At 39.0% G+C, this 24,447-nt stretch overlaps 1 protein-coding gene across 1 annotated transcript in view; it reads left to right on the forward strand.

Annotated features, from left to right (window-relative positions):
- Window positions 1–11,294, forward strand: part of GLIPR1L2 (GLIPR1 like 2) — a 57,743-nt gene extending 46,449 nt beyond the window's left edge. Inside the window, 4 exon segments of the mRNA XM_043967691.1 lie at window positions 5,901–5,927; window positions 6,013–6,249; window positions 6,252–6,319; window positions 11,178–11,294. Of these exon segments, the coding sequence (XP_043823626.1) occupies window positions 5,901–5,927; window positions 6,013–6,249; window positions 6,252–6,319; window positions 11,178–11,294 (449 nt within the window).
- The last annotated feature ends 13,153 nt before the right edge of the window (window positions 11,295–24,447 follow it).

The raw sequence follows: 24,447 nt of genomic DNA on the forward strand, positions 1-24,447 counted from the left end.
AAACCTCCCAAGGCACTTTCCTCATACTATCAACTAAAAACCTTGCATTATACTTCACCAAGAGCTCCCTATGACCCACCTCCCTTCATCTTACATTATTCGCAACACCCACTATTTTTCCTTTACATTTACATAAAGAGGTGGATCTTCTCAATTTCAAGGCAAACCTTTCCACTTATATCCTTGATTTCATTCCATACTATCTTCTCCAAGAGATTTCCCTCCCTATAATACCTACGTTCCTTTAAACATTCAAGATATCCCTATCTACTGGCTGCTTCCATATTGCCTACAAACATGCCTATGTCTTCTCCAGCCTGAAAAGACCCATATTAGATCCAACCAATTTCACAACACTATCCTATATCTCTTCTCCTTTTTATAGCTAAACTCTTTGGAAAGCCATCTACAATAGGTGCCTTCACCTCTCTCACCTTCTAAATCCTCTAAAGTCTAGCTTTGGACCTTATCATTCAACTAAACCATTCTCTCCAAAATGACCAGTGATACCTTAACTGCTAAATCTAATGGTCTTTTTTCAGTCCTCATCTTGACTCCTCTTCAGCCTTTAACATTGTCAATTGACCTCCTCTCCTAGATACCCTCTGTTCTCTAGATTTTGTAACCCTGTTGTTTTCTAGTTCTCCTGTCTGACTTCCCCTATTCAGTCTCTTTTGTTGGGTCTTCTAAGATATTAGATATCTTTGAAATGGATATCCCATAGACATCTCAAACTCAACATGTGCAAAGCAGAAATTATTATCTTCCCCCTGCCCAGAACTCCTTTCTTCCTAACTTCCCTATTACAGCTAATAATACTCCCGTGCTCATAATAGCCCAGGCTCACAACCTTGGTATCATCTTCAACTCCTCACTTGCACTCATCTTTCATATCCAACATATTGCCAAGTCTTGCCATTTCCATTTTTATATCTCTCACATATGGACTCTTCTACCCTCTGACACTATCACCACCCTGATGCAGGACCTTATTTGCTTATATTATTATAAGACCCTGTTGTTTGGTTTCCCTGCCTCAAGTCTCTCTCAATTCCAGCTCATTCTCCAATCAGCTACTAAAGTGAGATTCCTAAAATACAGGTCTGACAAGTCACTCACTACTCATTAAACTCCAGTGAATCTGAGGCCACCTAGGTGGTGCAGTGGATAGAGCACTGGCCCTGGAGTCAAGAGGACCTGAATTCAAATCTGGCCTCAGACACTTGACACTTACTAGCTATGTGACCCTGGGCAAGTCATTTAACTCTCATTGCCCCTCAAAAAATAAATAAATAGATAGATGGATGGATGGATGAATGAATGAATGAATGAATGAATGGACAAATAGATGATAGCTAGATAAATGAATAAATAGATAGATAGATTGATAAATAAATAAGTAAATTTAAGCAGACTAATAAAAAAGTTAGGATGAGTTTAGACAGTTTAGAAGAACAGAAAGAGAGGTCTGTGGACTGGGGTAGGGGTTGTCTGGGAATACAACCCAGCTGTGGGCCTCAGAGGTGATAGCTGCAATAGCAGTAGCAGTACTGGGATATCTTAGCACTCAGAGATGGTAAGAGGGGTCAGAATAAGATTCTAGAAGAACCTAGTGCTACCACTAGGCCCAGTATCAAGTAGTATTTTGCAACTCCTTCATCCTGCTACAATTTGCAGCTCTAGGACAGTGAGGAGTGCTTGTGGTTATAAGCAATTAGAGGCCTTACCTGGATACAGTAGCAGTTCCATGGCAGAGAGAAGTTGTGGTCATAGGGAGCTGGGGCCCTACCAGAATAAGGACCAGAAGGCAGACAAGGAGAGCAGTGGCTACACCTCTCCCCAGATCACGCCACCTCGGAAGGACCAAAAAATTAAAAGTTCCCAGAAAGAGCTGTGAAAACAGCAGGATATAAAAACACTAAGCATGGGACAATTCTCTTGTCCCCCACCCCCACCCCAGCTTCCACATACACCCAGATGTGAACAGAGCCCAACTCTAAGATAAAATCCAAAGTCAAAAAATAGGCTAGTAAAATGAGCAAATAACTAAAAAAGAATATGACCTTAAAAGCTACGCTGTTGACAGGGAAACTCAAAATACAAACTCAGAAGAAGACAATAACTTGAAAACATCTATAAGCAAAGCCTCAAATCAAAACACAGATTAGGCACAACCCCAACAAAAATTCCTAAAAAAGCTTTAAAAAAGAGAGGTTGAGGCAGCTAGGTGGCACAGTGGATAAAGCACCAGCCCTGAATTCAGGAGGACCTGAGTTCAAATCCGCCCTCAGACACTTGACACTTACTAGCTGTGTGACCCTGGGCAAGTCACTTAACCCCAATTGCCTCACTAAAAACAAAAAAAGAAATGGAAAAAAAAATTTTAAGAGATTAAGAAAAAAAGCAAAAAAAAATTAATCAAATAATAGTGGTAGAGAGAAAATTGGAAGAAATGAGAATAGTGTAAGAAAAATACGAAAAGTGATACAACAGATTAGTAAAAGAGGCACAAAAATACTGAAGAAAATAACTCCTTAAAAATTAGAACTGGTCAAGTGGAAGCTAATGACTTCATGAGACATCAAGAAACAAGAAATAGGAGTCATCGTTGTTTGAGGGCAAGATCAACATAGAGTCTAAGGAACGCTGGGCCCGGAAGGTAGGGGCACCAAACAGACTTTGCCAAGCAGTGAAGTGGTGTCCTTGAATTGAGGCAGGGTTCAAAGAAACAAAATGGGGGTGACTTTTTTGACTTCATCATTTTGCTTTATGGCTTGTCATGCTACTATAATATCTTTCGGTTTGACCTAAACATAGGTAATGTCTCTGTCACTAGATGTGTTCAAACAGATGCCAAATTACCACTTTTCGAGGATGTTATAGAAAGGATTTCTCATTTGTGTGGCAAATGGAACTAGAAGGGTTTGAAACTTCATTTTAACACTAAAGATTTAGTAGTCTTTGAAAAGATTTTAAAATACATTAATCATGTTGGCAGTATTGGCATAAAGGCAGTATGAGGTAGTGGGAAGGACCCCAGATTTTGGGGGGAAGTATGTTCAAAGGGGTTCAATTCCTTGTTTTGCTACTTAATACCTAGATAACCTTGAACGACAACAAACTGCTTCATGTTAATTTTTTATCCCCCAATTTTTTTATTTTATATTTTATCCCAGCATCTAACAGTTCCTGACACGTAGTTATAATAAATAAATATTTGTTGAGTTGAACTGAAAAAAGTTAAAACATTGAAATGAGGTATGTGGCCTAAATGTCCTCTCAGGACTGATGACTTATAGATCTAATCTATGATTTTGTAATGAAAACATTTGGATTTCCTTTTCCATTCTTAATTTTTTTCTTTGTTTTCCTTTGGACACATTTCTTTCATTCTTTCAAAGAACACATTATTATACTTAATAAGCCAGAGGGTGATTAACCCCCCATATGCCTGCCAAAAAAAAGAAAAGAAAAGAAAAGAAATAAGCCAGACGGTGAAGATGCATTGTCCTGACCTTTTTAACTTATATTCCAGCAGGGAGACTGACCTGAATTTCATATGTATGTAGTTACTAATTGGCTCTGGAGAAAACATATGTGTAGCACAATATCTTTAGTTTATTAGAACATTTTCCCTGTACTGCTTGTGAAAAGAGAAGTATTTGGTTCTCTCTGACACTTTCTGGGGACTCTGATTGCTAACTGCTATAGTAAATTGCCTCTTTTCTCTTCATTCATTTATCAGATATTTACTCAGATCTTTATCCATGCATTGTATTATACTAGATACTTTAGTAGACATAAAGAAATATAAAACAAGGCCCCTGACCTGGAGGGTAGTTTTTTTTAAGATGTACTTGAACAGACAAAACACACACACACATAGGAAGTGTTAAATTAATGATACAATATACAAATATACAGTAACAATAAGTATGCACCTAAGTACTACATTATAAGTATAGGCAATAATTGTTTTATAGATCTGATGTGGGAAATACGACTGAATAAAGTGGTAAAGGCTTCATAGAGAGCTTAAATTTTGAGCTGAATATTGAAGGAAAGGATAGGTTTTGGTATAGAGAATGAGAAGAATGGCCCAGAGGAATAATAAATGAATAAATGGACTTTTTTTTGCTTTAAAATCAATTTTAATTTTATTAATCATAGCAATATATATACTATATATATTTGAAAAAGTAACATGTAAAAGACATTATTTAATATGTAGAAGGTATATTTCCTTATTTATATATCCACATATGAATTCATAGAATTCTTGTAATAAGTGTTCAGTCCACAAGTTAGAAAACTGGTTTGGGGTATCAAAACATAAAACTGGCAAGCATAAAAGTAGAATATATATCAAGCTAGAAAGACTTATTTGGTTAGGCATCCTTAGGTATGTTAAATACATCATTACAAGTTATTGTATCTAAGAGCTGGCAATGTATGTAAATACATGCAAATGTACATGTGCACACATTCATTTTGTTACATCGAAGGATATTTGATTTTGTGTTTGGATATACCTTCCAGTATAGATAGATCAAAATCTCCAATTTTTAGTTGATTAGTTTCATATCTTACTATGGTCAAAGAAACTAGATCCAAACAACTAGATGGTTAGAGGTGGATAGGAAGGAAGGAAGGAAGGAAGGAAGGAAGGAAGGAAGGAAGGAAGGAAGGAAGGAAGGAAGGAAGGAAGGAAGGAAGGAAGGAAGGAAGGAAGGAAGGAAGGAGAGAAAGACAGATCTATGAAGGCTTGTTTTGGAGACAATGAGCACACCAGTCTAATAAGATTGGTGTGTTGTAGAGGTGGTAGGAGGTGAACTATCTATGTTGATTAGGACTCTACATTATAGTTATCCCTTCCACATCATGGCTTTCCCCCTGGTAGCTTTGATATATATATAGTGGGTTGGCATAAGACATTAAATGGGAATTTGGGGGGAGTTTTGAGGAAGCCTCAGATTACACACTAAAACTAGCAGATGACACAGAAAAAATCTAGAAATTCAAAAATGCACCAAATAATTTATATAATATTGTATAATATCAACCCAAATTTTATGATAAGGAACTGTAAATACCCCATAAAAGAAAAAGAAAAAAATAGACTTCTGTGTTACAAAGGGAAGACCAAAAATCCTTTACATAGATTTTCAGATCATAGGGGCACCAGCCCCTAACCCTTGCAATGTGGAAGGGATAACTATAGAAGACTTTGATTGCTATACAAAGGTAGTAAGGGGCCATTGAATATTTTTAAGCAAAAGAGTAATTTTAGGAAAGGTTTGTTTTGTTTTATTTTTGAAAAATCTGGCAAAGGTGTATTGTGTGCATTAGAGTAGGGAAAGTCTCAAGCCTGAGAGACAAATTATAAAGCTGTATGTATTATACTGGCAAGAGGCAATAAGAACCTGATGTAGGGTGATGAATTATCCTGGTGTGAGATGATAAGAACTTAAACTAATGTAGTGGCCTTGGCAATGGAAAAGAAAACAATGATGTGATGAATTATTTTTCAAAAGTATGAAATTGACCTGGTGCCTATTTGGATGTTGTAGGCAAGAAGAAAGAGGAGTCAAATGTGACTCCTCAATCTCAAGCATAAGCCTTCTGAAAATAACTGCCACTAAGAGAGGGGTGTGTGTGCGTGCGTGCGTGTGAGAGAGAGAGAGAAAGAGAGAGAGAGAGATTGATTGAGGGAGAAAATTGCCTTGATTATTTTCAAGAAGAGACTAGCTTACCACTTTGGGGAGATATTACAGAGGAATTCCCTATTCAGATATGGGTTAGGCTAAATAACTTCTGACATTTCTTCCAATTTAGATTTTGTGATTCTAAAAATATCATTTTATTTAATATAGTTATTTATACACTTTTTGTCTTTCTAGGTAACAAGACGCGTGAGAAAATTGCACGTATGTATTGTTATCTTTCTCTAATTCTTGAATAATTTATCTAGTCTAAGTGAAAGCAAGCATCCAATTTCTTCTTTATTTACAGATTATCCTTACTGGTATCCAGAGTGGGAAGTACCTCGACCACTTGTGTGTGATCCCCGATGTATATTTTGTTTAGTATTTAGACTCTTTTTATTTTTAGTCACTGTTGCAATAGTTTTCCTATTACAGCATAAATTTCCAAATATACAGTTAGAAAAAGATCTATTGTTGGCTGAAATATTAGCACAAAAACAAGCAAAGAAAGTAGAATCAGAGAGTAATAGCACCAAATCAGATGATTTAAGCCTAAAGGAAGTAGCCAAAGCTTGAAGGAATAGAGAAAGGCCATAGAATCATTGAGCCTAAGAGTAAGAAGAAAATATATAATAAGCCACTAGTAACTATGCTTTTTATACCTTTTGGTGAGCTCTTTCATACTTATTACAGAAATGAAAAAAATGGTTAAAATTAATTGGACAATGAAATCATCAAAAGTTTTAGTCATATCCAGCTCTTTTAAAGTGAAAAAAATTCCCTATACAATTATTTTCAATAAAGATATTTCCATTTTAATTGTTCTCTGAATGTAACTTCATTAAAGTTTTTCAAATGAATGATTAAAGTCACCCAGTGTTTTTCACAATACATTAACAAACTGTTGATATTATCTGACCATTTAACTATTGGAGAGAACTATAAGAGCAAGTATTTATGTTAAGAAAGGTTTTTTTAATTCTTCAGAATAGAGTAATCTTAGAATACACCATACAGTTGAGTTATATGCATAGTATCTCTATGCTTTATTGAAAGATTTAAGTAATTGTTAACTGAACTTTTGTAAATCTAGCTGATTATTCTGTGTTTCCTTGCTTTTGCAGACAGTGGGTGTTAATAAGTTAATTAAGTGCCAAAATGTTTTTAATTGTTATTAAGGACTCCTGGCATTTTGTGCAGATGCAGAAATATATGTGGATGTATATGTGCATATGTAGAAATTGTTGTTGTTGTTTGGCCTTCATTCTCAGAGAGGATCATGACATCAGGGTGATGTCATGACTTGTACTGAATTGAAGTGAGGGAGGGCCATGCAAGGTCACCAACCTCACTCTCTCCTTCAGAGCCATCTGGGTCCAGGGGCAAGATATAGATCAGGACAATTGGAGATGGCCCTGGATGTTTGAAGCAATTGGAATTAAGTGACTTGCTCAAGGTCACACAGGTAGTGTCTGAGGTGAGATTTGATTTCAAGTCCTCCCGACTTCAGAGCCAGTGCTTTATCAGCTGTACCACCTAGCTGGCCCATGTAGAAATAACATAAAGATGGAAAGGTGTTCATTAATTAACCACTGTTAATTCCTTACAAATTCAAAATGTTATGCATTGGGGAGGAGTTAGTAAATGGATAAGATAAGAGACCTGAAGAAGAAATGTATAATGTAGTAGAAGGTACATGTGACATAGTCTTTAAAACCATAGTCTAGCATCCTTTGCTTTTTTTCCAGGTAAATTAGAAAAGAGTTTTTGTTTATATTCTTGGGTATATTCTCTTTTTTAAAATACTGTTTCAATGCTTAGGCCAATTGGAGCTATCCCCTTTTATCATTACCAGTCTGAGGAGAGTGAGATGAAAGTTCAAAATTGTTTTGATTTGCATTTCTTTCACATGGTTATTAATGGTTTTGCAATCTGTTTAGATTTACTTGTTCATAGCCTTAGACCATTTATCCATTGTGGGATGGCACTTGATCTTGATTTAATTCCATTCATTCATTCATGTGGGTCAGTGAGGGTTAAGTGACTTGCCCAGGGTCACGCAGCTAGTATCAAGTGTCTGAGACTGGATTTGAACTCAGGTCCTCCTGAATCCAGGGCCGGTGCTTTATCCACTCCACCACCTAGTTGCCCCAATTCCATTTATCTTAAGAGAAAAGATCCTTACCAGACATATTCCATGGGAAGTTAGTTTCCCAGTTGATAATTTCCCCCCTTTTCCTAGCTGTATTGATTTTTTTTTCCTGCAAAGACTTTTAAAATTTTTATGTAATCAAAATTATTTTATCTTTCTGATCTTTTTTTCTTGTTTGATTAAGAATTCTCCTCTTATTCCTGGTTTTGAAAGACATCTCTATTTTCCTCCAATGGAAAAAATTAGTTTTTTTTTAATTTAAGTTGGTGATCAATTATTTGGCATATATAATGATCATATGAAATAGAGCACTTGTCTAAAACCATTTGTTTTCCAAACTGCTTTCTAGTTTTCTTAGAACTTCTTATCAAATAGGTAGTTGTTCAAATAGTTTATCTTCTTCACTTTATTCAACACTGGGGGTGTTGAGTTCACTTGTTTCTGATTCTCCTTTCATCTTCTTAAGGGATGTTATTTAGATCGTATCTATACAGTTTGGTGGTTTTCCCTACTTCCTTCAATTTAAAGCTAAATTTTGCAATAAGAAGCTCATGATCTGATCCATAGACAGCAGAAGACCTTGTCTTAACTGACTTTATGGAACTTCTCCACCTTTGGCTGCAAAGTATATAATCAATCTGATTTAGAATTTGACCATCTGGTGATTTCCATGTATAGAGTTGCTTTTTGGGTTATTGAAAAAGAGCATTTTCTACGACACTGACACCGGCTTGGTGGTAAGAGATTTCATGTGGGCTGCTAGGAGAGGAAATTGCTGCTTTCTTTCTCTCTGCTATACTGAATTAGATCTGAGCTAGGCTTTCCATGCTATAAGGAATCTGTTCTCAATCTCTCTTATAATATATAATATAATTAACTTATAATATATATTTTAATGAATCTTTAAAAGCCTAAACTCTTGCTGAATTTATCAGTGATTTTAGCCAGCTTCTCCCCAAGACTGGGGGGTGGGGACAGATTAGAACCCATAATTTAGATTTTAAACAACACAGTATGTTGGGATAGTAATGTATCAGAATATTGAAAAGGCAAGAGGGTAACAGGTTGTAATGGGCTTTGAATGCCAGAAGATTTAAAAAAATTTTATCCTAGATGTGATAGGAAGTCACTGGAGTTTACTGAATGGGCAAAAGGGCATTATGATACAGTTTAAAATGTGCTTTAGAAGATCAATTTGATACCTGAGTGCAGAATGGACTGACAATTATCTGAGTGAGGGTGGGGAAGAAACTTAAGGCAGGAGAGTTCTTAGGGCTAGACAAGTTGATCTGGGAATCATCTGTGCAAGAGACAATAATTGAATCCATTGGATTTGGTGAAACAACCAAGCAAAATAGTATAGAGGGACAGAACCTTAGGGGATACACATTATTATCCCAAGCTCCAGCATTTATACATGCGTAATACTTTATAAAAATGAATGAATTTCTGAAAAATGTATAGATTTATAAAATCCTAGACCAGGGAGTTATTTTAGAGTTCATTAATTCATTCATTTAGCAAATGTTCAGCACACCTGCTGTATGCAAAGCACTGTGCTAGACACAACAATGAGGAGAGAGTAAGGTTGGTGACCTTGCACAGTCCTCCCTCAGTTAAATCCAATTCACTGCAAGTCATGACATCACTCTGATGTCATGGTCCTCTCTGAGAATGGACAAACAACAACAAGAAGAAGAAAAAGACATCTCTACACATATTCTTTTTTTTTTTTGGTGAGGCAATTGGGGTTAAGTGACTTGCCCAGAGTCACACAGCTAGTAAGTGTTAAGTGTCTGAGGCCGGATTGGAACTCAGGTCCTCCTGAATCCAGGGCCTGTGCTCTATCCACTGCGCCACCCAGCTGCCCCTCCACACATATTCTAACACACATTACCTTCCTCTAATCCCATGACCTTCAGGCTGTCATGAGGTCTGGGGGAGATGATGGACTGAAGCAATTTCTTAATGGCTTTTCTGTATAGGTTGTGGCCACAGTGTGGCTTGCCTGTTAAATAGGAAGTAGGAAAACTTGTTGAGACTGAAGGAAATTTCCCAGACAGGACTTTGGAGATGTCCATAATTGTAATAATTTAGTAATATTCCATTCTAATGTCCCTAGATCAATGGTCTCCAAATGGGTACATGCACATCAGGAGTTATGTGAAACAACTGTTGGGGATTCATCTTATAGAAACAATCAATCAAATTGTTGGCCACATTCTAACTTAGCCATGACAGCCAATCACAGGGCTTGTCTGAAGCATGATCTCACCATCCTCTTTACCATCTATCCCACCACACTTGCTACCACCAGAACCAAGCTCATTGCACCTGTTACAAATTGAATACATCTCCTAACCCAAATTGTGATTCCCAGACACTGGAAATTTCTCATTTCTCGGTATAGATATGTGTATGTACTTGTTGGAATCCCCTTCCCTCCACTGTCTGGTCCCCATCCCTGCTCACCTTATCTCCTGACCTGGTTCAAGGCCCCTAGACCAATTCCAAAATATCATGCTATGGCTAGGGAGAAAGAGTCAGAGCATCAGAGTTTAAAGCCTGCCCCTAACACTACCTTGAAGCAAGTCACTCAATTCCCTTTGACCTCAATTTCCTTATCTGCAAAAATGAAGAGGTTGAACTTGATGGTCTCTAGAGCTATTTCTAGTTATAAATCTAGAATCCTATAGCCTTTTAGTCCCTCTGCCCCACTCTTGGTAATCCAGCTATTTTACACACACATACACGCAAACACACACACGTGTGTATGTATACATTTATGTTTGAAAACATATCACAATGTATTTAAACACATATGTATGCCTATTGTGATGAAGAAATTATTTTAATTTTTTATTTAATCTTTATCTCATCTTATTTTTTTCCATTTTCTTATATTTTATAATATCTATAATATATTTATATAGTAGTACATGTATATCATTAAAAATATACAAATATCAGGAGTACATACTTTTTTAATATAGAGTAAGTAGTCAGTAAGGGCATCTAAGTGGTACAGTGGATACAGTAGAGTGGTAGGCCTCAAATCAGGAATACTCATCTCCCTGAGTTCAAATCTGGCCTCAGACACTTATTACCTCTGTTTGCCTCAGTTTCATTATCTATCAAGTGATCTGGAGAAGAAAATGGCAAACCACTCCAGTATCTTTGCCAAGAAAATGCCAAATGGGGTCATGAAGAGTCAGACACAGTTACAATGACAACAATCAGTAAAGATTGGAGGCCACCACACTAGATTAATAAGTATTGAATTAGGACTGACACGAGCTGTACATACCCCGGATTTTTAGAGTAGGAAATGTTTGCAGGCTGAACTCCCGCTGGTGAATGACGGTGGTGCTGCAACCTTTGAGGAAGCTTATGTGCTCCCGACACAAGTGGATGCCAACACTTGCCTGCTAGCTTGACCATGCTACCACCTACTGGTCAAATTGTATATTACGTGAGCTCGCTTACTGGTTAATTGCAGAAGAAAATGACAACCAACTTTTCTGTCCGGGATTACAGAATGCAGGACACTCACTGATGGAATATTGTTGCTGCAGCATATCAGATTTCACCTGGGATACAACCATCATGGTCATGCACTACTACTATTGCAAAAGTTTGTCCTTTGTAGCATTTGGGTAAACCCTGCCAAAGTTTGTCCCCCTCTCTTCTGACAAATTATTGGTTGTTCCTTCAGAGAAACAACTGAGCCCTTATACTTAAAAAAACACGAGGCAGCTAGATGGCGCAGTGGATAGAGCACCGGCCCTGGAGTCAGGAGGACCTGAGTTCAAATCCGGCCTCAGACACTTGACACTTACTAGCTGTGTGACCCTGGGCAAGTCACTTAACCCCAATTGCCTCACTAAAAAAAACAAAAACAAAAAAAACACTGAGACGTCTGTTCATGTCAGTCCTCTACTCAAAAATCCTTTTTGACTATTAGCTTCAGAGTAAAGTTCAAATTCTTTTACATTAAGTTGGCTGTTACATCATTTCGATCCTTTATTGATCCTGATGTTTATGAACTTGAAGTCAGATACAAAGTTGGCAATAATGATTATTTATTAATTGGTGGTTTGAAAATTTTATAAGAGAGTAGAAGAAGAATATTTAAGATTGGAAAGAAGTTTATTCCCTTAATAATGACTGCTCTACAGAAAAAGACCTATTCTAAGTGAAGGAGATACGTGAGAAGGAACAGGAATCCAGAATGTGAGTAATTGTTATCATGTCTTCTCCAGTCATTAAGTACTGTGGTAATAGCTTGTCTTCTCTGTTTACCCTAGCAACTGCAACACACTTCTAAAATATGGGCTGTTTATATCCCATATACCAAGAAGAAAAATATTTCCATGAATATAGAGTGAAAATGTTTGCTCAAACATTCAGCCTAATAGTCCTCAGATAGTTGATGACTTCTGCCCAAACTATTGGAAACAAACATTTCCAAAGCTGCCAGAGGCAAGGTGTCTTAACAGGAGGCACCAACAGCATCCTCAGAGTATCAGCCAATCTAAAGGAAAAATTCACCTTTATAGCATTTCTCACATCTGTCCCCTTTATTTCTACCGTCACCACCATAATATGGGCCCTCATTACTACCCATTTGAACTATTGGAACATTTTCTAAAATGGTCTTTATATCTCTTCTCATTTGACCTTCAATTTTTCTCTTATGCTTACAGATTTATCTTTCCTTTCATAGATCTAGTCATGCCAATCCTCTGCTGAAAGCACTTATTGACTACCTGTTTCCTCCAGAGTAAAGTTTGAATTCCTTTACATTGCATTCAAGTTCTCCAACAACCTGGTGATAGCCTGCTTTATCTAATGTAACTCCCCTCCACATCCTTTATACTCCAGTTAAACTCATTAACTTTATATTCTCTAAATGTTTCTTGTTCCTTCCTGTCTAGTGCTTTTACTCATATAATTCCCTATACCCAGAATGCTTTCTTTCACTTATGAGAAATGAATATTAATAACCAATTATTTGGGGAGATCTATAGTTCCCCCTTCTTCCAAAGTCCTGATTTTAAAAGTTCAATCTCTTGAAGGATATTGCTAATAATGATATTGGATTTTTTTGTTTAGACCCCACCCAAGTGGGGCAACCATTGTGTTCTTCTCAGGTGTGGGTGAGGCATAAATTCAGTCCATGTTAGACTGGTAGGGAGTATTTCCAAAAGGAATAGCACTATTACGTCACCGGAAAACACTGGAGACATTATAACAAAAATTGCTGCTCCACATGAGTCTTGCCCTCTCTTATTCCTCTAGTGTGTGCACTTCCACACGTATCCACATGTCTACACATACCTCCTTCATCTATACCACTCTGTAGGTAGAATGATATATTTCCCTTATGTGTAGCCCCCATGTGTGCTTTGTTGGCCACATATTCTCTAGGTGACTCCACTCTTCCTACTTATGAGTGTATTGTGAGATTATACTGCCTATTTTGGGGAAAATATTATATTTCCCTTATGCTGTTTCAGCAAATACCATTTTTTTAAAAAGTATGTCTTTAGGGGGCAGCTAGGTGGTGCAGTGGATAAAGCACCGGCCCTGGATTCAGGAGAACCTGAGTTCAAATCCGGCCTCAGACACTTGATACTTACTAGCTAGGTGACCCTGGGCAAGTCACTTAACCCCCATTGCCCTAAGGGGGGAAAAAGTATGTCTTTAAGGTTGACTAGAAAAATGTAAACAGCATCAGAGGCTCTTGAACTGTTGTTTTTGTTGAGCTATAGAAGACAGTGTGTCATTGTATTAGTTATCCAGCACTGGGCTGCATTCTTTTGGAAACACCAACACGGTTGCCACCTCATTTCCTCCCTGGAACATGTGAGAAATGGTCTCTTCACAGTGTACAATCTCCCCCATGGCCACCAGAGGATGATCAGGCTGTAAACATTTAGGCTGCTCCCTCAACAATGTGGTGCAGGGCTTGCAAACCTCTATTCTCTCTGTTCAGTAGGGATGGTTCCTGTCCTTCAGACACCCACCAGAGACAAACAGCCTCCTGGCATTTCACAGGTTCTCTCCCACACTGTGGGAACTTCTGGGCACTAAAGTGAAATGGCACTTCAGAAATAAATTCAGCTATTATCAAGCACCTAATATGGCATCATTTTAGGCACTTGGGTGAATCCTTGCTCTCAAAGATAAAGATATATTCTATAAGAGAATACAACATGTACCCAGTTAAATATAACACGTAATATTATGAAAGAAAGAACACTGACAACTGGGAATTCAGGGGAGACTTCGTGGAGGAGGTGGCATCCAACTTGATATCTGAAGGAAGATAATGTTTCAGAGCGACAGAGTGGAAGTGTTTTCTAGGAATTAGGAACAAGCTAATGTGAATGCATGGTAGCACAAGATGAAACTATTAATAAGCTTGGTTGGCCAAAACAGAGTGTGTGGACCAGGGTGATATAAGTCTGGAACAGTAGATAGAGCTCTTTAAATTCTGGTGGAGGGATTTGTTTTTTCCCCTGGAGACTATTAACAGAAACTTACTGAGGAAGGGGGTGGTATTGTTCAGCCCCTGTGCCTCAGGAAGATCAGTTTGGCCACCGTGTGGACATATTTTGCCTCTCTCCCTAGATGTGTTCTTCCTATACCATGTTGAGAAAACTCCTTCCCTAGCTCTGCTGAAGCAACCCTCACCCATAGCACAGTCTGTTTCAGTAAGAGGAAGACAGGGAAGGGAAAACATTAAGGGCCTTTTATTGTCTAGGTGTTTCCACTCCACACTGGTTGAATGGGGTTAGGAGTTTGTAGAAAATCTGAAGGTTCACAGAGATGACATCCAGGCTAGGCATCTTATCTAGCACTGACACAACAAGAAAGAGACCCTGCTTATAGAATTGATTAGTTTTAGACCAATTATCACTCCAGTCACCTCAGTGTCAACTACTCCAAGTTAAGGGCAGAACTAGTAGTTTCCTCCTCTACCTAAAGCAGCTAATGGTATAGTGAATAGACCATTGGACCTGGGGTCAGGAAGACCTGCATTAAAATCCAGCCTCAGAAACTTGCTAATTTGTGACCCTAGGAATGCCACTTTAACCTGTTTGCCTCAGTTTGCTCAACTGTAAAAAGGGGAGGATAATAATAATAGCACCTACCATACAGGGATGTTGTAAGGATCAAATGAGATACTTGTAAAAAGTGCTTACACAGTGCCTGGCACATAGTAGGTACTATATAAAGGCTTATTCTCTTCTCCTTCCCTTCCCCCTCTACCTAAAGCAAGAGAAGGGAAGGAGGCTAAGAACAGAATACAAACTATACTCTGCAGAAGGAAAAGATGGAGAGAGCCCATGAGAGAAAACAGAGCCTTGTTAAGAAATGAAGAACTCATTCACTGAGTGAATGAATCAACCTCATCACTCTTCAGTGATGGCTAAGCTATAAGCTTCTTGAGCACAGGAACCTATTCCTATTTCTACCTATGCATTGTTCCAGGCACAAACTAGGTATCTAATTGATGTATACCTGGATGTGACAAATGGGGGAAAAGATCTTCTATTCTCTTTCAAGAGAAAACCAGTCAAAACTTTAGTAAGAGAAGAGGTCAGGTCTCTGGAAAAACTTTCCACAAATCAGGATTTTGAGCCTAAGAGAGAAAAAAGATCAACTCTCCCTCTAAGCAGGTTGTTGTTGAACTGGGTTAAGGAGTCAAAAGTGGCCGGAAGACAAGACATCAAGTCTTCTTAAGAACTGAAGTCATAAAGAGTCAGCATTTTTTTAAAGCTTTAATGTGAAATATTTAATTATGGAGTAAAATCTGTGAGCTACACAAAGTATCACAATTCAAACTCAGGCTGCTTACTTCTCAACCCAAATTCTACTCATTGGATCCTAGCTGGAGACTAGAATAGACCAGAATCTGAAGAGGAAAAAGAATAAGAAGAAATAATCAAGGAAGAACATGATGAGCTAGAGAAAAAAGACTAAAGGCCAGGGCAGTTTGTGGTGTGTGTGTGTGTGTGTGTGTGTGTGTGTGTGTGTGTGTGTGTGTGTGTGTGTGTGTGTGTGTGTGTGATGACTCCAGCACCTCTCTCATTCAGAAAGTTAAATGAACTGGGTCCTTAAAATGCTTGTACAAGATGATGAAACGGGGGAAGATATACTGTTCTTTGAATACCACAAAGAGAGTTGGCAAATCTACGTTGTTCACACAAGAATCAAACTGCTGGCCATCTGGCTTAAAGGGTGGAGCCTGAAGACCTGGTTGCCCAACAGTATATTCTCCAACCAACACTTTGGCTAGCACCATGACATGCCCAAAGTCAGGGTTATAAACTGAGCTCATCAAAGAGGCTGTTTCAGCCGTCAAGGAGAAGTAGGTTCCATAACCAAAGAGGCCATCGTATCTGCTTGATTTGGAGTCCAGGCCATTCGCTGCCAACTGCTCAAGGTTCATGGTGGTTTCATGAAAGAGATAACGCTCCAGAAAGGTAAAAACAGGCTTGTAAACTCTCATCTTTTCCTTCTCCCTAAGGGGGTTGAGACAGAGGAGAGATTGCACAAGCACATTATCTCTGTCTTCCCCCACTTCCTCCCTATTATACAAAGTCAAAGAGTCTAAGAGTTGGAAGGTCCATTGGAGATTGCCTAGTCCAATGCTTCCCTAAAACACAAGTGCCTGGTCCTCATTATCCTCTCTATGACCATCCCTGTGACAGCCCCCACCCTTCTGATTTCTTCCCCTACCCCTATACCTTTTATATTGCTCCCACAGCTCTGGGTTGTAGACCTGGAAGATCCTTAATACCACCGAATCCTGGGGGTTCATGGAGATGTGGAAGCATTTGCAACAAAACTGGTATGCATACTCTGAAGGCCGAATTTCCATCAGAATGAAATGTTGATTCCGGGGTATCTTCACATTCATTTTTAATTCTGGGTGACTCTCTAAACATAAATCTAATGCATCTTCAACCCATGTGAATCGGTATTTCATTTCTTCCAAATTCCATATCCTGGTAAATAAATGGAGTGTGTAGAAAGAACTAGGAATGGTTAGTGGTACGTGAGAAACAAAGGTTCTCACAGATAAGGTACAGTGGAGGAGAGGACCACAAGAAAGTAAGTCATTAGACAATGAATTTCCCCACTTCTGGGAAATTCCAAACACTTCGCCTTCTCCCAACAAAACAATGCTAGGAACCAAAGTTCTGGAGAGAGATGCCATTTCTACCTTGTAAAAAAGAAACCAATCACTAGGGGACATAAAACTTTCAAAATGTTGGTGTAACTCCTTATATGGGTCATTTGAATGTGAGATAGAACAGGTACAGATGGAGAGTGTGAGGCTTAGAGAGGGGAAATGACTTGTCTCCAGTCAGACCTGTAATGTTAGAGAAAGAATGTGAATATTGGACTTTTTGATTAGAGCCAATACCAGTTCCACATTTCTAAAAGTGCTCTATTCCCCTGGAATAGATACTTGCTAAGATCTCTTTGGGCTCTAACTCCTATGATCCAAATAATGAATGAATATTTCTTCCCAAATCCTTTGTGTATTCTAAGGCTTGGTCCCCTTCCTGCACAAAAGTAAGATCTTGGGCATGTTGGGGGTGAACATAGATGCTCATAAATGCTCATTCATGATGGACCAAAACCAGTCTGAGGGTGAACAGATCAGGGTAGAAAATGAGAAATAAACTTGGCAGTCAGACTAGTGCTGTGTACTCAGAGAAATTATAAATAACCAAATATTAGGAAGATCCAGGACTTTTTCCCTTCCTCCTTTGAAGATTAGGTCAAGCTTAGTTCTCTGAAGAGCAGGGCAGATGATAAAATGAAATCCTGGAATTGTTACCCCTCCCAACTACAGAACCTTACAAAAGACTTAATCTAGGGTGAATTCCATCTCATTGTGTTCCACTCAGCCAGGTAGACCCTCTTTTGTCTAGTTTGCCCAAGGTAGGGGTATCCTGGATAAGAGATAAGTCTCTTTGTCCAAGACTGAGTTATCAATCATGTTTCCTAGACCCTCATTTGAATAAACCCACCTTTCATTATAAATAATCATTCTTCTCAATAATTGTTAACCAAATGGGCAGTTAGGTGGTGCAGTGAAAAAAACACTGGCTCTAAAATTGGGAGGATCTGGGTTCAAATCTCAATTTAGATACTTACCAGCCATGTGACCCTGGGCAAGTCACTTAACCCCAATTGCCTTAAACATCCAGGGCCATCTCCAGTTGTCTTGATATATATCTTGCCACTGGACCTGGATGGCTCTGGAGGAGAGAGTGAGGTTGGTGACCTTGCATAGCCCTCCCTCACTTAAATTCAATTCATTGCAAGTCGTAACATCACCCCAATGCCATGGTCATCTTCAAGAATGAAGGACAAACCACTACCACCACCACCACCACTACCACCAATCAGAGCTGATCTCTACCTTCAGGGACATGCAGTCTTCCAAAGGCACATAAGTGTTGAGTGAGTTCCCTGAGAGGTCTTTGGCATTTGAGACTGTCAGTAACGCCTTTTTTGTTCATTATATGCTAGCCTAATTATCCAAAAACTATCTCTCTCTAACTTTTTATATGTTGCTTACCCTAAAAAGGAAAAAGAAGCATGGCAAGGACATTGACTGGGTAAGAAAAGGGGGAAGGGAAGGAAATAAGCATGCATTAAGCACTTACTATATTGCAGGCACTGTGCTAAGTACTATATAGATATCTCAGTTGGAGATAATCTTAGTTGAAACTCATTAAGAATCTAAGAAGTTGAGAAACTAAATGGATTTTTTTGTTAGTTAAACCACAGAGTTTAGAGGAGAACAGAGTGAGAAAATGGATTGGATTTGGGAGCATAGGGAATCCTGAACTAGCAAGCAGCCATAAGGAAAGCTTTCTAGAGAGCAGTTTCATAGTAGATCTCAGATTTGTTATTTCTATCATATTTTCTGTATTCAACTGCCAGATTAGATTCCTAATTCACAAAGCTGACATCATTTCTACTGAACATACACAACCTTTCATTAACTCCCCATTTTGTAGAGGTTAAAGAGGTTAAAGTACAAATTCCTCAGTCTTTCATTTTTAAAACTCCATACAATCTAGTTTCCATTTATCTTTCCAGACTCCCTTCATATACTACCACCACCACGACTCCATTCACTCTATATGCCTGCCAAACTGGCCCATTACCTGTCCCCTGGGACTTGACATACCACCTCCCATTTTTTAAAATCTTTTCAAAAGCTGGTCCCCATATTCAAAAGACTCTCCTTCACCCAGAACACTGGGGCATTAAGTAACTTGGTAAAGATTACACAGAAAATATATGTCAACAGCAAAACTTGAACTCTGGTCTTCCTGACTGTGAGACTAACTGTCTATTATATATAACATAAAAATATGAGTTATTATTTTACCTCCTAGAACTTTGTAGGTGTTTTGCTCTTCTTTTCTTTTTGTAGGGCAATGAGGGTTAAGTGACTTGCCCAGGGTCACACAGCTAGTAAGTGTCAAGAGTCTGAGGCTGGATTTGAACTCAGGTCCTCCTGAATCCAGGGCCCCTGCTTTATCCACTGAGCCACCCAGGTGCCTTCTTTCTTTGTTTTTAATAAAGGAGAAGGAAGTTTGTGGGGTTTTTTTGAGATGAGGGAAGAGGGTAGTATGATAGAACGAGTTCTAAACTTATGACTGAAAGACCCATTATTAAGCCCCAGCTATGTCATAGATCACAACCCTCTGGTACTCAGTTTCCTCCTCTGTAAAATAGGGCTAAGGTCCCCTTCTAGTTCCAACATTTGGTGAGGTTTGCTCTGTGACAGAGTCTATGACAATGGTAGTATATGAAAAGAAATGGAGGTGTATGGTAGAATTAGAACACCATAGTAGGGTTCTGGAGGGGAGGAATAAAGTCTAAGACAAACTCATTGGAAGCCAGAGACTAAAGAACTGAGCACTCTCACAAAATGTTGTGATCTGGCCCTCAATGTATCCCTTGTGGTTTTCTATTGTGTCTTTTATTCTGATATATTCTTCTTTGCTCCTCCATAAACCCCAGCCCACCCCTGTTTGACATGGGAGAACCAGGGCCACCAATGACTGATGCTTGGTCTGGTGGTGAAGCAAAGATTAGAAAAATCAAGGGTCCCCCTATCCTTAGCCCACTCCTGGGTGCCTATTGTAAGATTGGGATAGCATGGAGACCAGTCCTTGGAGCCACAGTCTATCTGTTGGCTTTGACATGGATTGTTCCCCACACCTGGAGTGCTCTCCTTTTCCATCTGTCTCCACTCTTACTACAAAAAGGATTCTCCTATCCTCCAGTCAATTATCTCTCTCACTCCTAATTACAATTTCTTGTACATATAATGAGTGTTGATAAGGAAGAAAATATGTACTATGTGCCAGGCACTATGCTAAACACTTTTTAAAAAAATCTTATTTGATCCTCACAACAACCTTGGGAAGGACATACTATTACTATCTCTATTTTACTCTAGAGGAAACTGAGGTATACAGAGACCAAGTGACTTATCCATGGACCATGTTCCTGAACCTCAACTTCCTAGAACCGAGACTAGTCTTCTAACCAGAGAAGGGATATTTCTTGGGCAGTATGAGGCTGTGGGGTTACTTCAGAAGTAAACCCAAATTTGAGAGTTCAAAAATGAGATGCTCTGGAGAGAGCAAAGGAGATGTCCTGGGCACCACTGCCTCTTAGAGGAGGATCAATCATGTGGCCACCAAGGAAAGAACATTAAGGCCTGGAAAGTGAAAGCCACTTGCCCATATTCACACAGTAGCAGAATTCAGATTTGAACCCGGGTTCTTTGATTCCAAATCCAGTACTCTTTCTGCTCTCTCATAATGCTTATGTTAATAAACCTAAATTCTAAAGGGCTGGCACAGGACGATGTTGCTCATGGCTCAAGACTGAGAAAGATAACTTAAAGAATTAAGGGGCAGGATTACATCTCCTAGTCAGCCTAAGGAAGGGTTCCTCTCCTCTTCTGCTCCTTTCAGGAAAGGAGTTGGGATGCATAAATAGAGCTACATTCAAAGGAAGATTCCTTAGCACTGTAGACAATGCCCCCTTATTGTTTCTAAGATGAGAGAGATGAAGAAAGAGACTACAGTTAGAAAGACCCATCCAAAGAGATGCCCAGAGGTGAGAATTCTCACCTGAGATTATGCACAAGTAGATGGAGGGGGGTGTATTTGGGCCGATAGCATGCTGACGGTTTCCATTCATCCTCCCATTCCAAAGAATTCTCTAAGTCTGGTCTCACTCCTCTCCCGTCATCCATAGTAACACATTTGTGTAGCACACAATTGTAGGCTACATTCTGAACTTCCTAAAGAAGATCAAAGTAAGAGCAGAGTAAGACTGTGGCTCCAAGGTCTACTCTCCATAATATCCCAATCTTAAAGTAAGCATGGGGGTGGGGGGGCGGAGAGGAAAGATCTTGGACTTTTCCAAATTGGTGGCCCCGCTTCTCCCATGCCAAATAGGGGTGGGGCAGGAGTTGAGGAGGGGCAAGGAGTATATCCGAATAAAAGACATGACAGAGAACTACAAGGGACACATTGAGGGCCAGATCCCAACATTGTGTAAGAGTGCTCAGCTCTTCAGTTTCTGGCTTCCAATAAGTTTGTTCTAGACCTTCCTTCTCTCCAGAAACCTACCATTGTGCACTCATTCTTTTTTTATTCTTTGGGGGGGGGGGTTAAGTGACTTGCCCAGGGTCACACAGCTAGTAAGTGTCAAGTGTCTGAGGTCAGATTTGAACTCAGGTCCTCCTGAATCCAGGGCCAGTACTCTATCCACTGCACCACCCAGCTGTCCCATTGTGCCCTCATTCTAACATACATTATTTCCTATTGTCACAAACTCCACACCAAACCTCACCAAATGTTCCAACTAGAAAGAGACCTTAATTGTATTTTACAGAGGAGGAAACTGAGTTTGAGAGGGATATAGCTGGGACTTAAATATAGGTCTTCCAGGCATGTTTAGAACTCTGTTCACCAATTTACACTCTCCCCTCATCTCAAACAACCCACAAAGCTTCCTCTCCTACATTAAACACACAGTACAAATTTCTAGGGGGTAAAAATAACAGTTTCTATTTCTATAATGCTTTAAGATTTACCAAGATATAGACAGACAGACACCTAGTTGGTACAGTGAATAGAGCACCAGTCCTGGAGTCAGGAAGACCCAAGTTCAAATCTGGCCTCAGACACTTAGTAGCTGTGTGACCCTGAAAAAATCATTCAACCAAAAGAACTGTGGAATCTGAATGCAGATTGAACCATACTGTTTCCACTTTTTTGTTGTTTTTTCTTTTTTTTTTCCCCTATTGTTCTGATTCTTCTTTTACAACATGACTAATGTAGAAATATGTTTAATGTGATTATACATATATAACCTATATCATATTGCTTTCTCTATTGGGGAGGGGGAAGGGAAGGGAAGAAGGAAGAAAAAATTGGGAATAAAAATCTTATAAAAACAAATGTTAAAAACTATCTTTAGGGGGGCAGCTAGGTGGTGCAGTGGATAGAGCACCGGCCCTGGATTCAGGAGGACCCGAGTTCAAATCCAGTCTCAGACACTTGACACTTACTAGCTGTGTGACCCTGGGCAAGTCACTTAAGCCCAATTGCCTCAACAAAATTAAAAAAAAAAATTTAGTGGATAGAGCACTGGCCCTGGAGTCAGGAGTACCTGAGTTCAAGTCCGGCCTCAGACACTTAACACTTACTAGCTGTGTGACCCTGGGCAAGTCACTTGACCCCAATTGCCTCACTAAAAAACAAAAACAAAACAAAACAAAAAACTATCTTTAGGGGCAGCTAGGTGGCGCAGTGGATAGAGCAACGGCTCTGGAGTCAGGAGTACCCGAGTTCAAATCCGGCCTCAGACACTTAACACTTACTAACTTAACACTTAACACTTACTGTGTGACCCTGGGCAAGTCACTTAACCCCAATTGCCTCACAAAAAAAAAAAAAACCTATCTTTACATGTAACTGGAAAATAACAAAATGCTTTTATTATATCAAAAAAAATCATTCAACCCTGTTTGCCTCAGATTCTTCATCTGTAAAACTGAGCTCAAGAAGGAATAGCAAACCACTCCAGTATTTTTGCCAAGAAAACCCCAAATGGGGTCACAGAGACACAATTGAAACAGCTCAACAACAACATATAGATAAATATCTATCTATATTGCATATATAAAATATCTACATACATATATACATAAAGCTGGATAATACCTATAATATCATACCTGTAATATCTATTATAGGTATTATTTACATTTTATATAAGGCAACTGACACATGGAGAGGTTAAACAGCTTGTCCATTGTCATGGAGCTAGTGAGTATTAGATTCAGAATTCTAAAGTCAATCTCCTGGACCTGCATTTCCTATCACAACCCACCTGAAGCCAAATCAAGAATATGGCTGAGGGCTCATTCCTTGATATTGACCAGAAACCAGTCAAGGGCTGGAAGCCCCTGGAATAGTCACAGTCCTCCCACAAACTCATGACAGATCAAACTGGATTAACTTTAGACAAATTGACCACCCAAAGTACAATCCACTCTGGATTGTTTGGTCCACTTCCAAGTCTTCTGAACTTTTGTCATGGGCGTTGAGGGAATATCAACAATTTTTAAAAAGTCCAAACAATCATGTTGCTAGTCTTCACGATAGCATAGACTCGGAAACACGAAGAGCTGGGTTTGAATACTTCTTCAGATGCTTTATGGAAAAGACCGGCACCCTCTGTTGGGCCCCAGTTTCCTCATATGTGAAGTAGGAATAATAGCACCTACATCACAGGGATGTTAGGGTCAAATTGTACAATATATCGAAAATGCTTTGAAAAGCTAAAGGTACCCTCTAGATATCAGTTACAATTTTTATTAATAAAATAAATCCCTGAGCCTCAGTTTCCTTCATTCTAAAATGAGGAGATTAGACTAGATGGTGTCTGAGGTACTCTGCCACCCTTAATTTTTGTTATTCTATGATTCACTTGCTCAGAAACCTTCAGTGGTCTGTTGCCTTTGGTATAAATTACAAACTTCTTATTCTGTCATTGAAGGAAATCTTTGATCCACAATCTGGTCTTTCCAATTTTGACTCATGTAGGAGATTAAATGGGAACTGAACTGTTTATTTTTGTTTTGTTTTGGTTTTTTTTGCTGTTCCCCCAAGTATATTTTATACCCACCCTTATGTCTTTAATCATGCTGTTCCTTTTCCACTCGATGCCTCCCCCCTCTAAATCTTTCCCCTTCGAGTCCTAAATTCATATGTTGCTTTTTCCATGAAACCTTCCTAACCTACTCCATTCTACTTGTGATCTCCTTCCTTTTCCTTTGAATTCCTGTAGCAGTGAATTTCAGTACTACTCATTCAGGGATTAGTCATATATTGCCCAGTGACTCCTTTGTATTGTCAGTTAGCTTTTCACATGGGTTAATTTCATCCCCCTCAACTACACCAAATACTTTGTGAGCAGGTCCCACATTTTATGTTTCTGCATCTTCTCTAGCAC

The sequence above is a fragment of the Dromiciops gliroides genome, chromosome 5 (assembly GCF_019393635.1).
Source record: "Dromiciops gliroides isolate mDroGli1 chromosome 5, mDroGli1.pri, whole genome shotgun sequence".
NCBI lineage: Eukaryota > Metazoa > Chordata > Mammalia > Microbiotheria > Microbiotheriidae > Dromiciops > Dromiciops gliroides.